Below are 17,473 nucleotides of genomic sequence, written 5' to 3' on the forward strand. Positions count from 1 at the left end.
CAACCCCAGCCTTAGAGAACAAAAGCCCACATCTGCATCTTGTAAGGAAACACATTTTCTATTAGGTTTGTAAGAACTTACGAGTATAAACAAGTGTGATGACAACCTGTTGGACAGAAGCAGTGAGAGAAGAGCTTTTCTTTTGGTATTTTAGTGCCCAAAAATGGAGGTTCAGAAGTGCACCAAAAGTAAAAACTTACACGGGACTGGAAAAAAACCCACTTTTTGGAACCCCAGAAAAATACCTGCTTTAGTCTGAATCATCACTAACTCCTTTTGCTGTCTGCTTTTCTCCTTTTGTTTAACTCAGATTTACCTCCTGTTATTTTTGTTTGATTTAGCCATGTTGCATTCAAGTGCATACTGGAGATGATCATTCATGCATCTAGCAAGCAAAACCCATTATGCTGAATTTTTCATCAGTTCAGTAGTTGTCAGGATTATGTGTGCCCCCTGATTCAAAAATTGATGCTGCAGGGAAGCGTAGCCTTGGCTGTTAACAGAGTGGGAACATCCTGCTCTCTGCACACCCACGGTGTATGATCTTTCTGTCTTTCCTGAGCTGGATCAAGTCTCACAGGGAGGCTGTCCCCCCCCTACACTTGGAATCCATCAGTGGGTCATTACCTCTTAGGCTGCACTGCATCTGTATTTGGATGAAAGGTTTGTTATTAGAGCTAGCTAACTCATTCTGATCAGCACTCTCTAAAACTTGAAAGGTTAAGAGGCGCCCTGCCTTTTAAAGTGTGCTAAACTGGTCAAGTGAGAGTCTGAGGTGAGGTTAGGCTTTAATTTGCTTGTTTAGCACCTATTAAAACACACCCTGCTTTATTTACACTTGAGTTTTTGAATGTGTTAGCTGGAATGCATTGGCAAATACGCTTAACTTTACACCTTTCAGTCTAGAACAAGACCTTATTTTGCAGCATATAGGACTTATAGGATGACAGTTAGTTACATATGTGTATATTGTGAGGAAGAAGGTACTTTATTTGTATGAGCTGGATTTGCCTTTGCACATACACACACACGCACGTCCCTGCTTACAGACATACAGATGCACAAACGCCAAACAGTGTGAGGATTAAGGCGCTCAGCCTGTCAGCTAAACTCCCACTTCTTTTTCTCTCCTGTACAGACGTTTACATACATACCCTCCCCACATACATGCTCACACCGAGCAAATTCTCATACTAAGAGTGTCTGTTGGCTCAGAAACTGCTGTCACCATTTCTTTATCTTCCTCTTGCATGATTTCTAGCTTTTCCAGAGAATAGTGAACTAAGTGTTTTGGCAAAGGAAGGTGAAAATCATCATTTGATTCCTGCTTCTGATGTCAGCTGAAATGGGAAGGTACTTGGTTTTGCTTCCTATTGAGTAAAGCAGTTTACTGTTTGCTCTCTGGACTAGGAAGAGGACAGGGAAATCCCGACATTGTTTTAAATTATGTCATTGATCAAGGTCTTCGACACACACCACTTTCCTGCGCATGCCTCCTTTTTGGAATGACCTCATCCAAACAGTCCTAGAAAAATTGCTCTGCCAGTGAATTTAGTAAGGGATTGTACTTAATTGGGACAATGTGACTTTTGTGCATTTGCCATTTTTTTCACATGGTCATCAGAGCAGGCTAAAATACATGAAGGTTGTATTGCCTTGTATGTCTTGCCGTGAGACCAGGTGTTCCATCCAGAAGTATGTTTAAGGGACTCTTTGTTCAGCTGCTCCTTCTGTATGTTTTCTTTTGTCAGTAGAGCTCTGTATTTTCAGAAAGGTATCCATTTTAAGTCTTCTCTCAGCCCTGGAACTGAAAAGAACAACAAAACATCAGCTTTTTTTTGCCTTTTTTTTTCCCCTCCCCTAAAAGATGGAGGGAATAGCTAAGGTATAGGATGGATTCATGGAACTGAACTTTGGAGGTGAGGAGGAGAAGGCAAATTTAAACCAGTCCCTCCATAGTAGAGGCAAAGAGCAACTCTGCTTTTTAGGCCCAGGTTAGAGAAATGCTTAGAAGTCATTGGCATCACATTGTTTGGTAACAAGTTGAATTTGTGCTTATTTTGGTTCCAAATACATCCTTCACAGCAATTCTTTTAGCCATGAATGCACTTATTTCAGTTGTCTTTGGCATGCTAGCAGCTAAATGCATTACAAAAACTGAACTAAGTTTTAATCTTTCTATAATAAGTTTAAATAACAAACTGCTTTGAGTGACTTACCAAATTCCTGGTGCACAACGTTGATCCCACTCTCTGGCCTGGAGGCAGAGGGGCTTTTGCTCCTATGATTTGTTAGGATAGACAAGATGATGCATCCAAAGAATGTGCAATCAGACCTGTGTGAAACTTGGCAGAGTGTCTTAGCAGGGTTCAGCTAAACCTTGTTTTCATTTTTGGTGCGCATGTATTCCTGTGTGTGCTTGCCCTTACTCTGATATTCACTTTGAAATTCAATTTTGAACAAAACCCAAACCTCAGACAGAAACTTTGTTGAAAGCACCAGGTTTTTCCATGTTTCTGGTCAAACTGCTGGCCCAAATAAGCTGAAAGTTGGCAAATCTATCAGCATAGTGAGCATAACTTTCAGGTAGGGCCTGAAAATTCCTGTATGGTGTGGGGTGTAACCACCAGAAGACCATACATACGTCAAGTCCATATTATCCAGGAGATATGTAAGTATGGCTCAGGTTTGTCTTGCTGGTGCAGAGACATGAACAGAGACCAGTGAAATTCCGTCTTTCAGTATGGTGCTTCTATTACAATGCATATTAGGAACAGCATCTCACTTAAGGACAGAAAAGAGAAAGACATTAGGAAGTATCCAACAGGGAGGAAGATGGGCTGGGTAAAAGCAAAATGATACAGACTTTTGGTATTCTTAATTTGTTACACAGGTGGCAATTGTTAACAAACTTTTCATTTGCTTGAGGTGTCTTTCTGTGTTATGCTGTTTAGAGCATGGTCATGGACATATTATTGTTGGTGTACATTTTGATAGACTGAAAATTCAAATGTCTTTCACATGGCTTTACATTCAGACATTCTAAAAAAGTGCACCTGCCTGAATTACATGTTAGAGGAGGCAGGAGGTAAACAAAGCGATCTAGAGAAATTATTTGTAGGCCTTTTCATGTCTTTGAATCCCCATTTTTAAGCCTGGGAACTCTAAATGAAACATTGCTAGAATGGTCAGTTTGAACTGACATATAATTCCATTCATTTCTAATGATTTGTCTAGGAGGCTGTCTGCATGGTCTAATTTGACCCACCTGGATTTTTTAACCCTGGTTTTCAACAAAACCTTAAACTTTTCCAAGGACTTTCTCCTACGTTGTTTTCATCCTCAGTTTCCATAATCCTAACCTGAAGAAAGGCAAATTTTATGGCAGAATACAGTAGAAACAGAACTCTAGTGATGTCAATAGTCAAAATAAACCTGTCCTACTATAGGTTCAGTCTTCAGTTGTCATGTGGTAACTGATTTATTCTGTATTTCCTCTATTTATGATGTTTTTACTGTACATTTTGCTACTGCAGGTTGACAGTGGACCTGTTCCATCCTTAATATACGTCCTCAAACTAAAAACAAACAATCAAACAAACAAAAAAATGCAGCCAAGGCCTTTATAGGAGCTTTGCCTTTTACTGAAGTACATGAACCTTTTAAACTTTAACTTTATATATTCCTATAGGTACATCACAGGATCAGAGTGTGAAGTCGGTACAGCTGACAGACACAGTGCTAATGAGTTCGCCTCTGTCAGTGTACCCACTCCTGGAGGTGGAAGCCTATAAGTAGTATTGGCTAAAAGTTTGATCTAAGTCTAAAAATGGTTTTCAAGGTAATCTGAACTCATAATTAAAAGTGTGGTGATGAGTCTGTAAGAAAATGTATCTTGTGTGTATTAGCATGTATGTAAGATGTAGAAATTTGAAATAATCCATTCAGCCTTGAAAATGCAGCAGCTACTGGGGTGGACCACAGCAGGTGTTTGGTGGTAACTGCAACAAAGAACACAGTGACCGAACAGTAGGGTCATACGGTCAGAGAATATAATTACCCTGAAACTATGTGAGACACCATTGTTAGCTAGTCTGTTTTCTTTTTTGTTTGTTTTGTTTGCTTTGTTTTGTTTTGTTTTTCTTAAATACCTGGGAATTATTCTCTGAACTTTAGGCTAAAAACTAGCCAGCTCTTACAGATGCAGGGTTGAATAATAAGGTATCTTTTGAATAAATTGCCTTTGGTCTGCTTTCCTTATTTTTCCTACCTGGTTTTTTTTTTCAGGTTTGTGACCAGGTTTATTGAGCTGGATGGCCTGAGCTGTTTGCTGAACTTCCTGAAGAGCATGGACTATGAGACCTCAGAGAGCCGTATACACACATCCGTTATAGGGTGTATCAAGGCACTGATGAACAACTCCCAAGGACGGGCTCATGTCCTCGCTCATCCAGAGAGCATCAACATCATCTCCCAGAGCTTACGGACTGAGAACATTAAGACCAAGATTGCTGTGCTGGAGATCCTAGGGGCTGTCTGCTTGGTACCAGATGGTCACAAGAAAGTCTTGCAAGCCATGCTTCACTATCAAGTCTATGCTGCAGAAAGAACAAGATTCCAGGTACAAGGAGGATACTTTGCCAGAAATACCCAGTATGATGAATCTCTGCAGGGAGTGAATTTTACAGTGCATGTATTGCAAACTTGCTAGGCAGTAAAAAGGCAATATTTCTCATTTTGCTTTAGGAAGGGCACTTCCTGAAATAGATTGGTAGCATATATTTTTTTTTTTTTTCAAGACCTGATTGCTTGTCATTAATGCTAACTTAAAATCTCCTATATTTTACCTTAAAATGAGGGTTTGCTATGTTAAATAAAAGCTGCTAATCTGTTCATACTCTAACCTGATGGCGTTTCTGGGGTGGTAATCATTTGTTCTGCCCTAGAAGCCAAAGCCACAGAATTCCCGGAGCCTCTGTCCTGATTTTAAAGCCCTTAATTTAGTAATAAAAGAGTTGTGGATTAAATAATAGACAGTGGAGGCACTTCAACTACCACTTAGCAATCAACTTGTGAATTGTCACCTCTTAGCAATTGTTGGCTCAGATATCTCCCATTCAGAACACAGAAGGAAAACTCAGTCTCAGAGATCTTGAGGTGGTAGGTCAGTAGATCATTGACAGGCTTTTATTGTGGATACTGCTGGCTGCTATTATGACGTTCCTCTTCCTAGTGAACTGAGCACCTTTACAAAAAGATATAACAGAATCTGTTGCTGTGTATGAAGCTGTAGCTCCTAAGCTTTGGGGTAACCTCACCCATTTACTATTCATTCTTAGGTGAAATGATAAGGGTGGTGTTGGGCCAACAGGCCCTGGATCCTAGTTTCCGTCAGCCATTATCTCCTGCCTCCTCCTCAGCTAATGCATCAGTAGATTTTTGGCTACAATGAGCTATGACTGTAAAAGTGAATGGGGAAACAATCTGTACTCATGAACAGGAGCTGCCAATGTTTGTTGTTAGGACTGAATGCACTATGGGTTTCACTGACTGTGACTCAGACCTGAGGCTGGGATGCAGGAGATCTTGGCTTGGTCCTGGCAGCCAAGATCCTGGCAGCCAAGAGGGCAAACCACATCCTGGGGTGCATCAAACACAGTATAACCAGCCGGTCAAAAGAGGTGATTATGCCTCTGTATTCAGCATTAGTGCGGCCTCACCTCGAATACTGTGTGCAGTTCTGGGCCCCATAATTTAAGAAGGATGTGAAGATCCTGGACTGTGTCCAGAAGAGGGCAACAAAGCTGGTGAAATGGCTGGAAGGAATGTCCTATAAGGAGCGGCTAAGGACTTTGGACTTGTCTAGTTTGGAGAAAAGGAGGCTGAGGGGTGACCTCATTACTCTCTACAGCTTCCTGAGGAGGGGAAGTGGAGAGGGAGGTGCTGAGTTCTTCTCCCTGTTATCCATTGATAGGATGTGTGGGAATGGTTCAAAGCTGCACCAGGGGAGGTTTAGACTGGACATTAGGAAGCATTTCTTTATCAAGAGGGTGGTCAAACACTGGAACAGGCTTCCTAGAGAGGTGGTCGATGCCCCAAGCCTGTCAGTGTTTAAGAGTCATTTGGACAATGCCCTTAATAACATGCTTTAACTTGGTCAGCCCTGAATTGGTCAGGCAGTTGGACAAGAGGATCATTGTAGGTCCCTTCCACCTGAAATAGTCTATTCTATTCTATTCTATTCTATTCTATTCTATTCTATTCTATTCTATTCTATTCTATTCTATTCACCTATGTGTGGCATTAGCAGGTCCACCCCTCTATGTGCGCTGCCCCATCCAGCTTGCTCTCTAGTAATTAGCTGACATGGAGAATCCTTCCTGAATTAATCTGACATTCTTGTATACCTTGGAGCCAGGTGGGGGTAACCTTAGATGCTCAGCAAAAGGCAGTGGTAACTCACAGCCCTGACAACACTTGTGGTCCTGTGTTAACTTATCCTTACTTGACCAAGTGACTCTGCTTAATAAGCCCATATGGGAGATAGACGCTGAGTTTACTCAATGTCTCCTCCTTGGGTCTTTGCTCTCTCTTTTTTTTTTCTTCCTTTTTTTTTAATTGGTTTAAAATTTACTGAATAACTGAGATAAGTCATTGCTGGGCAAAGTGTGGTAGTACAAGTCTTGTTGTGAGCTTTTGAGGAATCTGGTGTAATGATTTGCAGATGCTTACCAACTCTTACATTCATGAAAGAGTACTTTGCATAAATGCTTGCTTTTGTAAAAATGCTTTTCCATTGGAGAAGAAATGAAAGATAAATGGATACTCTCTCTTTTTTCTTTCTTAAACAAAACAAAAAACACCCACCCAAACCCCAAAATGATTTAGCAGAAGGATGCGTTCTTGTTTGCAATTTCTAACACTTGCGTCCAGATCCTAGAATGGGATTTTCCACTACATACAGCAATAGCTTAAGTTTAATTTTGAGGAGGTAAGGGTTCATCCAGAGACCCTCATCCATCTTCAGTCATTTTCTTCTAACAGAGGGACTGGGGATTTTTTAAATGCTGATGAAACAAATGTGGTTGTGGTCTTCCTTACGTCTCAGTGGAAGGTTCTCTGATACTCTAGAACTTGTCAGTTAAGAGAGTTTTATATCTCTTTGCCTCTTGCCCTCCCACACCTGTATCTCAGAATGGTCTTGCAGCTCATTATCAAGAGAAGTATCCACTGTAACTTGACTATGGGAGGCTAAGTTAAGAAAAGGATCAGCTGACAATGCTTATCCTATACCTTTTCTGTAAACTTCAAAGATGTGATGTACAATGAAAGCCAGTGAAAGCCTTTTTTTTCTCTATCCTAGTCCCAAGTGTAATCTTTGTAACCCTGACTTTGCAAATATCTGAAGAGATCCTTCAGGTTTCAAACTGAACTCTTTTGCGGATGTGTTTCCTGTAGCTTGAGTAACTAGCAGCATCGCTCAGTGTATTGAAGTGTCTGAACAGCTTAGAGCTTGCAGCTTTAGGTTGACTTTGACTGACCACACCTAATCACTGTTATGTTGAAAATGATACCCCACAACTGAGGATCTGGCAGAACCAAGAAACAAGGATTCTTTCTGTGAAAAGTAATAAAAAATGAACTAAACTGTAGGAACAGAAGAAATATACTTTGAATGTGCAGAGTAGGAATTTATTCCTTTGGCTTTATGGTTCATTATTGCAGACTGATTCTATTGGGGGGGGATGGGAAGAAAAGCTGAGAACTGTAAAGGCACTGCTCAGTCTTTCTCTAGATCTAGCTCCATAAGACAATGGCCAAATTAGAGACACAATACCTAAGAGGAGAATAATTTCAGATTCTCAGTTTTGGAAATCATACTTGGTTCTTGTGAAGTAAAAAGTGTAGGGCTTTCTGGAAACTGTACTGAGCTCACTTTTATTGGAATGTCCAATAAATAATTTACAGGTAACGCTGACCTCTGATAACATCAATGCAATTGTTGCTCTTCCTTAAGTTGCCTTCCTGACAACAGTGGTTGATAATATTCTCCATCTCCTTCAGCCACCTAGCTGTCAATTTATCCCTCCTTACCTGTGAAAGCTGGCACTTTGTTTGTGTTCTGTGTGTTTGGGTTTAGTTTCCCCTCTTGCAGATTGCAGTAACTCTAAGTGTCCCATTCTCCTCATATCATCTGTGGTGACCAGCACTATGTACTTTGAGGAATCAGGAGGTAAATGTAAGAAATAATGTTCCAGATCTACTTTTCCCCACCACAAATTGTTGGTTGTTTTTTTTTTGGCCTTCTTGCAGAGGAATATCATGGTTATGAATAAAAATTTGGGGTGCTTGGTTCTGCTTCTACTCTTCTTTGTAAGAAGGAGGAAGAGAGGTGCAGAATTATTTACTGGCAACTACCTAAAACTAGAGCTCATGCATAACTTGCTGCTGAAAACTTTAGATTGGAACAATGATTATTTCCAATTTGCACGTGTTCAAGCGTGCTAGAGTGATGTAGAGATAATGTGTTTAACACAGTAATATAAAACATGGCATATTTCATTGAATATCAGAAGTTTTTACTGGTCAGTGTTCTAAGCACAACTCTTGCTACCTGGCGCAGCTAGCCAAAAGTAGTCAGAGGACCCAGCAACTGGTGAATTAGTAGAGAAGAAAAGCTGCGACTTAAGATATGGTTCTTACTAAACTTGCATTTGCTCTGTCCTGCTATAACTCCTACTATTTGAATAGGAAACTTACAGTTTTATTCTAGTGTATCTAAAGTCAAAATCCAAATTACAGTGAGATTCCTGAGTGATATAAGCACTTGTAATCCCAATTAATTTTACTAAATTCCACCAGGTCATACCAGCTGAAGACCAGTAATCAAACTGTGCTGAAATATTTTGGAAAGGATGTCCTTGCTTTTTGGTGTGTTATTTTTTTTTAAATTTAAGTTAATGGAAAATATAGATAGAACTTTTATGAATATGAAGGACTATCTCCTTAACAAAATTTCATATTTTGCTCTGAGTGGAAAATCTGATGTAAAATATTGCTTCTTTCTAAATTGCCAGAATTTCATCTACTGACTTCAATTATCAATCTAATCCTTAACTTCAGAGAGGAGTCACTGTAAAGCTGTGGGAGATTCTCCAGAACTTATGCCTTTTAGTACTACAACTTCACCCTGTGTCTCTGCTGTTCAGTGTGTTCACAGGTCTATCGGGATCATCTTTGTCTTGGCACTTACAACAAGATTCTATCCTTTATGTTTGTGTCTGAATTTATATTGTGGCTGTTCCTATTTTCTCACATTTGCCGCAGCTTCTTGCCTGAGCTGATCCCTTTGCCTGCTTTAATCTTTGACCCTTCTTTCATGCTGCCCTTCTGCCTGGAATAACTCTCCCTTTAATGTCCAACAGGCAGTCTGCAGTTCCTCTTTTAAGATATTCCTTGAAAACTGTCCTCTTCAGTGTAGTATTCATCTTTACTCAAATACCACAATAATATAAAGGCATCCTTCAATCTCCTTCCTGAGGCAATCTGGAAAAGCTCTGTCTTTTCTTCATCCAATTTTTGTTTGAAATATGCTTCTTTGCCTACAAATTCTACTCTGCCCCTTAAAGAAGAAAGAAAACATTGGAAAGCCAGACAATAAACCCTCAAAGCAGAAATGTGGAATTAGGAAGATGAGCCCTTGGTGCCCTTGCTGAGATTCTTTTCCATCTGATATATTCAAAATCGGTACCAGTGTAATTCTGTCACTGGCTCACTGTGTGACCATGAAAACGTTGCTTTATCTTGAATTTCTTAGGTGCTTTTCCTATGAACATGGAGGTTTCTAAAATGCAATGAAAACTGTGAAAGAGTCTCTGATTTCAGTGTCGTTTATGTCTGCTTTATCCTATTTATGACTGGTTTCCTTTGTGAAAGGGACACAATCTTACTCTTCCCTAAGCTGTTGCCTTTCTGATTATTGTTATGCTTCCTGCTTCCCCTCATTTCTCCTGTGGAGTGAATGCATTGTGTTATGACATTGTAGCATGTTGTACTTTTTAACATGCCATATTTTGAATCAAACTAATGTTGCAAAGTCATAATACTGTACTGGCCCAGAAAAGTATATCAGGATGTTCCAGTGCCCTTCCAGCCTAGTTTGCTGTCTGAAACACCCGCCCAGCTGGGGACCCCTGTGGGGAGAAAGAATTTTCCTTTTAGTCTTGAAAGAGCCTAGGTGTTAGATACTGTCTGAAAGGAACTGATTTCACTTGCTGATGAAAATATTAACTGGGCTGCTTTGGGCAGAACACTTGTTTTCCTCCTTAATGCTGCTAGAAATTTTGAAGCTTGAGGTGAAGGAATAAAGGAAGCTTGGTATTGTCAGTTGAAAAGGTGGAGATTAGGAGCATTCCTTCCAGAGCCCCCTTGTCTGGTTTATGTTAAACACCGTCAGTACAGACCATAATCTGTAGGGAGAAACCTGATCAATTTGGAATTGTAGTAGAGGAGCTAACAAGGAACAAATTAAAATCTTGTATTCCCACTTGATTTGCTTCTTCCCCTCAGGGGTCATCCAAAGCCTGTTGAGGTTTGCTGCAGATTGAATGAAACCCTACTGGATGTCAGTGATGAGGAATAATGGGATTAAGTGAGGAAAGTTTTGCTTAAATAGTAGGAAAAACCTTTACAACCATAAGATCAATTGGGCCACAGAGCTGGCTGCCAAGAGGTGTGGTGAAAACTTTTTCACAGGAAATGTTCAAGTGAAGACTTGAACCGCAGCCATTTGCAAAGGGTTGGAGATATTGGAGTTCGGCCACCGTGTGTGGGTGTAGACTCTGATCTTTAGGAATTGCATGAACTTATGGTGTTTCCTTCTAGAGCTGAACAATCACATGAAGATGTGCTGCTCTTCAATTAGCTTAGTGAAACCCAGAGTTTTTGTTTTTCTTGCCCTGAATTTGGCTTGGCCCCCACTGCATTCTGCTCCTAGTCCAGCCTTCTGAAATGAGGGATAGAAAACTTTTGTTAACATCCTTCAACTTGTCTGGATGCTGTATCTGATATATTGTTGCATAGTCTAGCATGTTCGTAAAAGTCTGTGAGAATATATGGTAGGAATGAGGCCTCTGAAGAAAAACAGCAAAACCATCCTTGTTTTTGATGCTTCTCTAGTAATGGCTACTTAAATTATTCCAAAAAGATGCATGTGCTTTGGATTTCAGTGTCAAATCTGACAGTAACAGAACTAAATTCTCTCATTTATTGCACTTCTGCTTATTTGTCAAGTTGAAGAGTTGCGTTTGTTGGTGAATTTAAAGGCTTCTTAAATAGTCTCCTGTTGTCATTGTCAGAGATAGGATGCTGGACTGGACTGATCATCAGTCTTACTCAGTAGGGCATTTCATGTATTTTTATGTAAGACTCATTCCCATTTCTAACAAAATGGGGGAAGGGTTGGTATTTGGCCATAATACAACTACTGGGAAATCATGGATGTGATGGAAGTTCAAATGCCAGGAGTAGGGACATTTGCAAGTGCCAGCTGGGCGATTTAGAAGATGCAAGAAAAAGGAGTTTATGAAATCAAGCTTGCTTGATAGTGAACATACTATGCTCAGATATAAGAACAGCTGCCAGTAGCAGTGTATGATAGATCAAAAGATTTTTACACAAAAACAAGCAAAGAGTTTGCATGAACCCAGGAGGGTATTTTTTCCCCTGGGGAATGCACAGGAGGATATTCCCTCTGTTTCTTGAGGCATATCTCCATGGTGATGTCCCTTTTCTACGGGAAACAAGATAGACATATGAAACTGATGACTAGCACAGGAAAGATATTGCTATGAATGAACACTTTCAGTAGCCAGAGACAGAAGACTGACTAAAGGAAAATGAACTTCCTTACTCAGCATCATAGCTTCAAAATATTATTTAGATGGATCTGCTGAGCTGAACACTAAAAAGTTATTTTCATCTTCATTCTTCCTTTATGGACAAAACTTCTTGGGAAGAGTAAAAATAATTGTCTTTTCTAGTGCATAAGCAAAACAAATATATGAGCGTGGGGCGTTTATTAACGCTGGAGTGGAACGCATACAATTGAACTGGCAGATCTCAAGTGGCATTTGTTACTCTTTCAGTAAGGAAAATCATCTTTGGAATTATGAACTGATCAGAGAAGATCCTGAAGAGAAGATTCATGGTCACCAGCACAAAGCTAAAAGTAGAGTTGCTTTCATGGCTAATCAGTTTCTACATATAACCTCTTCGGTAAATATTCAAGTGGAATTAATCCTAAATAGACTGTATAGGGCACAGGCTACCAACATTATTTGTCTAGTCTTTTTTTTCTCCTTTGTCTCCTGATGTTCACAAGATTATGGTGAAATATCTATAAGTATGTAGAGATTAGATCAAAAGCATTTCTTTGCTAAATACCCCCTGAACGCAAAATATCCCTGCTGTTTGGTTAATAGGGAGACACATACAGTGTCTGGGGAGACCTTATAGCAGCCTTTCAATATATAAAGGGAGCTTGTAAGAAAGATGGAGAAAGACTTTTTACCAGGGCCTGTAGTGACAGGACAAGGGGTAATGGTTTTGAAAAGAGGCTACATTTAGATTGGATAAAAGGAAGAGATTTTTTTACAATGAGGGTGGTGAGACACTGGAACAGGTTGCCCAGAGAAGTTGTAGATGCCTCATCGTTGGAAGTGTTCAAGGTCAGGCTGGATGGGGCTTTGAGCAACCTGATCTAGTTGAAAGATGTCACTGCCCATAGCAGGAGGGTTGGACTAAATGATCTTTAAAGGTCACTTCCAACCCAAACCATTCTATGATTCTGTAATAAGGAAACTGGCGCTTAACGGCACTTCCAGTGGAGCTGTGTAATTCACCTTTGAGCTTTGGAGCTGTATGCAGAGCAGATATTCCTGTTATTTGCAAATCCCTAATAGGAGCTTACCAAGAGGTAGGTAATTGACTGCTTCATGTGGAATGGTTGTAAGTGAAGGAACAAGGAGAAATCTTCCAAGGTCTACGTATAGGTTTTATTCCTCTTTTGAGGAATTCCTCTTTAGAATCCACTCCCCTTGTATACATAAGTGAGATCCAAGAAAATAATGAAAATTACGTGAGTGATGTGAGTAGAAAGGATGTGTGAATCTGATGCTATTTTTCTGCTTGTATAAACTCCCTGTCATATTCACTATAGAGAGTTAACTGACTAGGAAGGACATCATTCTGCTGCTTTCCTAGATCATGTTGGCAGGAACTATAAAGGGCATCTGCTTTTTCTCAAATAATAGCTTATTTAATTTTTTTTTTTTTCATTAGGATCAGGTGGGCATTTCATTCCTATCACTATTCTTCATTTGTTTATTGTGGCATGCCCAAAATTGCTAACAACCTTATCTGAAAAAAATTATTTATTTAAGCAAATATAGAGCAAATCAAAACAAGACTGTGGGCATATCCCATGAACTATATGCAAAATGGTACAAGAAATTAGATTATATCCTCTAACCCAGCCTGCTGTTCTGTTTCAGACATTGTTGAATGAGCTAGACCGAAGCATGGGGCGATACCGAGATGAAGTAAATCTCAAAACAGCCATCATGTCCTTTATCAATGCTGTTCTGAATGCTGGTGCTGGTGAGGTGAGTCACTGCCCTGGAAAATCCTTCTAAAATGTTATGCATGAATTAATTTACCTTGGAAATGGCTAGTAGATTAAGTCACAAATCTTGTGTTATTGAGTAGATATAGTTTGTGGAAAATAATGCTTAATTGTTAATATCAGTCTTATAATGTCTTCCATATTATTTCATTCCCAGCCTCTTCTAATATAACATAGACTACTTGCACTCAAAAGATTGCTTTGGGATTTTGTTTTTGGTTTTGTTTTGTTTTGTTTTGTTTTCCTTTAAAGAACTGCAAAGCATTTACGTCTTGATTTCAGCCTTTTAGAAAACATTTTGGTTTACCTTCAGAAATGTTTTGAAATGTTAAGTTGTTTTGACTCAAAGCCAAACTCAATACCTTTTAATTTTAAAATGTCAAAGGGAGACATTTCAGAAAAGACAGTTTGTTGTTTTTCTTTCATTAACAAGACTTTCTTTTGAGTCTGGAGGATAGTTTAAACTGATTTTGTTTCATTAAAAGTATTACTTTTGTTACATTGGCTTTTCTGTTTTTGGTTAAACCACAACAGACAACAAGATCGTAAGAGCTCTCTCTGGCAATGTATTTGTCTCTATATACGGCAGTCCTGTAACATCCCACTGAATAGGTGTCAAGTTTGCCAGACCATATGGTGACTTTATGACAAATAAACATAAAAACTAGGAGGAAGCTTGCAGTACTGTTCTTCTGTAAGCAGGAGGCGGACATTTAATGGACTAGCAGGACAAACACTTAATAATTTTTGTTCTTTGTGGAACAACACGGAGTGTGCTGTCCTTCTGACTGGGTAGGCAGAACTCATTGTAGGCAAATGAGGACTGTATTTTTAAGTGAAACAGAGGCAAAGGCATTAATTTCTTTTTTAGTTTACTGGAATTAATCATCCTGTTAAGTTCGTGTCAGGATAGAGGTTATTAAAAAGGGGAAAACTGAGGTTTTAAGTAATTTATTTTTTTTAATGTGATTAAAAGCTTTTGGAACCTAGTAACTTGGTTTTCCCTCACTTTTTAAGGACAATTTGGAGTTCCGATTACACCTACGATACGAGTTTCTAATGCTGGGAATTCAACCTATCATTGACAAGCTAAGAGGACATGAGAATGCCACACTGGACAGGTAAGATGTTTTCTGAGAACAGCTATTGATCAACAGAAAGTTCTTGGATACTCTTCTCCATTTGGGTTTCAGATTTAAGCACAAACCTGTCTCTGTCTCTCCCTAAAACTGACTCCCTTTAAAGACAAAAAAGAGATTTGTCCTTAAAATTAAAATCAGCAGATGAAGTAGGAAATATACATACTAAATTGGCAGTGGCTGTGGCAAGGAGTTCCTGAATTGCTTTTCTTCTAAGCTGGGGATGGCAATCAGAATGAAAAAAAAAAAAAAAAAAGTTCTAATTCTTTTTCTCTTGTAGCAAAACTGGAACGAAAGCCTGTCCTGGTAGGAGGGAGGGAAGCCAGTAGTTCATTGACTTCATTGAGACTGAGTATGTGTGGTCAAAGCACAGGTTCTGAGTTTCCAAGGTTTTCTTTAAGCTCAGTCTTTTTTGTGATCTAGCTTGTACCACAACCTCCCAAACAGTGGCAATGGTACAACTATGAGAGAAGGGGGAACCTGTGGTGGGTGAAGGGGTAGAGATGCTAAGGGGGCAAGAGGGAGTAATGAGGAGCATCTTCAAACAGCCCTGCTACTGCACAAAATGTTACACTGAATGGCACCTTCAAATTACTGTGTTAAAATTTACGTGGATAATAAATGCTTTCTCCACTACCAATTCCATATTTTTCCACAGTAATTGAAGCTTCTAATGACCTTAAATTAAACCCTTCACAAAGCCACATGCTGAAATAAACTTGGAGTAAACAATCTGAACAATTTGACTGAGACACTTCAAGAAGCTAAAAGACTGATGAACCAATGAAGAGCCTGGTAAAATCATTTGCTTAACAAAATGAAGCATTTTAAGGTGTAAGAGCAGGCAGCCGCAGGAGTCTACCTTCTCCTGTGACCACATTAAGCTTTGTGGAGAGGCATTGACCTGCTGATGTGCTGCTATCCCTTATTATCTGCTACTCCAAGCCCCTTCCTACAAAGCAGGGCTGATTTGTAGGTATCTGATATCTGGGATTTCCTAGATAGAAGTGTCAAGTTTGCCAAAGCACATGGTGAAAAACCTGTGGATCAGGCCTATGCCTGCAGCTTTCAAGGCACTGTTTTCTCAAACATCCACTGTCAGGAGCTGCTATAGTGTGATAGAGCTATCCCTGGGGGCAAATATAATGTACCTGAGATTTTGCATAAGCACCAGGTTAGCACCAGCTGCCTGTCATAAAGAGTGGCCTTACATCTTTGAGCAGGTGGAGGCATATATCTGTGTGTTAATGTCACGGGGAAAGGTTGCATGCAGTTGTATGTGTCTACAGTTTGCTGCAGAGCCAGAACCAGTAATGTTACTTTTGATCTACAACATCATAACCAAGAAGAGAATCTGTCTTATAGGCAATAGGACTGCCCTGTTCCTTTTGTCAGTAACCAGGAGTGTTTAGGAGGGGCTTAGGGGCACTTTTGGATCTTAAAAGTTACAGTGATGAAAATGGTAACAGAGGTTTGAGAGGATCCCAGATCCCTGGATTACATAGACTATATGCCAGATCTATACAGGGGGATGTATCACAGCCTTTCTCCCCATCACCTGCTGTGCTCTGGTCTCCATGCAAGAGAAGTCCAGATGCCATCATCAAATGTGTCTCTCACCAGGTCCCCCAGATCCCAACAGAGGCATGCTGCTGTGCTCATCAATAGGCAAATGTAAAGACAGCTGTGAGCTCTACTGTTTAACTAATCCACTGAATACATCTCTGCTCCACCATGTAAAAGAAACTACTTGTTAATGGTCTAATATCTGGTTAACAAGTATGGCATGGACTTTTTAGAAATGTGTTATCACAGCAGGATTGCATTCATCACAAATAGAATATCCCTTTCCTATTTTATGTTTATTTTTAGCAGCTTTACCTCAACACAGTGTCTTAGCACAAGGATCAAAGAGCATGTATACCTTAGCCAGCCATTCCTTTTGGCCTGTCACTGACACTCATGAGTTGCCTTGCATACCTATCCCAGAACTTCATGTAAGAAAGGCTTGCCAATTTGCAAGTGTTCCAGCTGGAAATGAGGTGTTGCTGCTTCTGTAGTGACACACTTAGTTTAAGTCTGAATTATGCCATGAACATTGGCAGGTTTTGTTTGTTTTGTTTTTCTGTTTTCTCTTAGGCACTTAGATTTCTTTGAGATGGTCAGAAACGAAGATGACCTGGAACTTGCCAAGCGGTTTGACCTGGTAAGTTTTTCTCTGGAGTACCTGAACTTGCCAAAGCAGAACATCCACTTTGGATGCTTGGTGCAACTTCCCTTTGAGTTCCCTGAAAACAGTGATTGACTTGGGTGCTGAGGGTGGCTGGTGTTCTTGTTTTCACTGTTTCTCATTTAGTAAGTAGGGGGTCTGTGATGTGTGAACAATGAAAACAATGATCACAGACAGGGCTTCTGCCAAGTATCTTTGACAAAGACTTCTTTCTTTTGTTTGGCTGAAGATTCAGGAGTGGAGGAGGTTCTCAACCCTGCTCTCATGTTCACAGTCCTGATGATCCAGATGCATTCCAGTTTCAGACATTCCCTTTACAGTACTATGGGTGAAGCTTGGGCTCTTCTTTGATATTTTTCCCAAGATTACAGGAAATCCTGAAGACTGTCAGTCTTTTATAAATCAGTATTTTATATTGGG

The 17,473-nt window shown here is 39.8% G+C and overlaps 1 protein-coding gene across 5 annotated transcripts in view; it reads left to right on the forward strand.

Moving 5' to 3' along the window:
* The window catches only part of DAAM2 (dishevelled associated activator of morphogenesis 2), a 204,524-nt gene that overhangs the window by 129,364 nt on the left and 57,687 nt on the right, over nucleotides 1–17,473 (forward strand). For all 5 annotated transcript variants that reach the window (XM_072856707.1, XM_072856706.1, XM_072856709.1 and 2 more), the window contains 4 exons: nucleotides 4,288–4,621; nucleotides 13,554–13,664; nucleotides 14,702–14,805; nucleotides 16,963–17,029. In XM_072856707.1, coding sequence (XP_072712808.1) covers nucleotides 4,288–4,621; nucleotides 13,554–13,664; nucleotides 14,702–14,805; nucleotides 16,963–17,029 — 616 coding nt within the window. The remainder of the gene's footprint in view (nucleotides 1–4,287; nucleotides 4,622–13,553; nucleotides 13,665–14,701; nucleotides 14,806–16,962; nucleotides 17,030–17,473) is intronic.

The sequence above is a fragment of the Ciconia boyciana genome, chromosome 3, assembly GCF_034638445.1.
Source record: "Ciconia boyciana chromosome 3, ASM3463844v1, whole genome shotgun sequence".
NCBI classification, from domain to species: Eukaryota; Metazoa; Chordata; class Aves; order Ciconiiformes; family Ciconiidae; genus Ciconia; species Ciconia boyciana.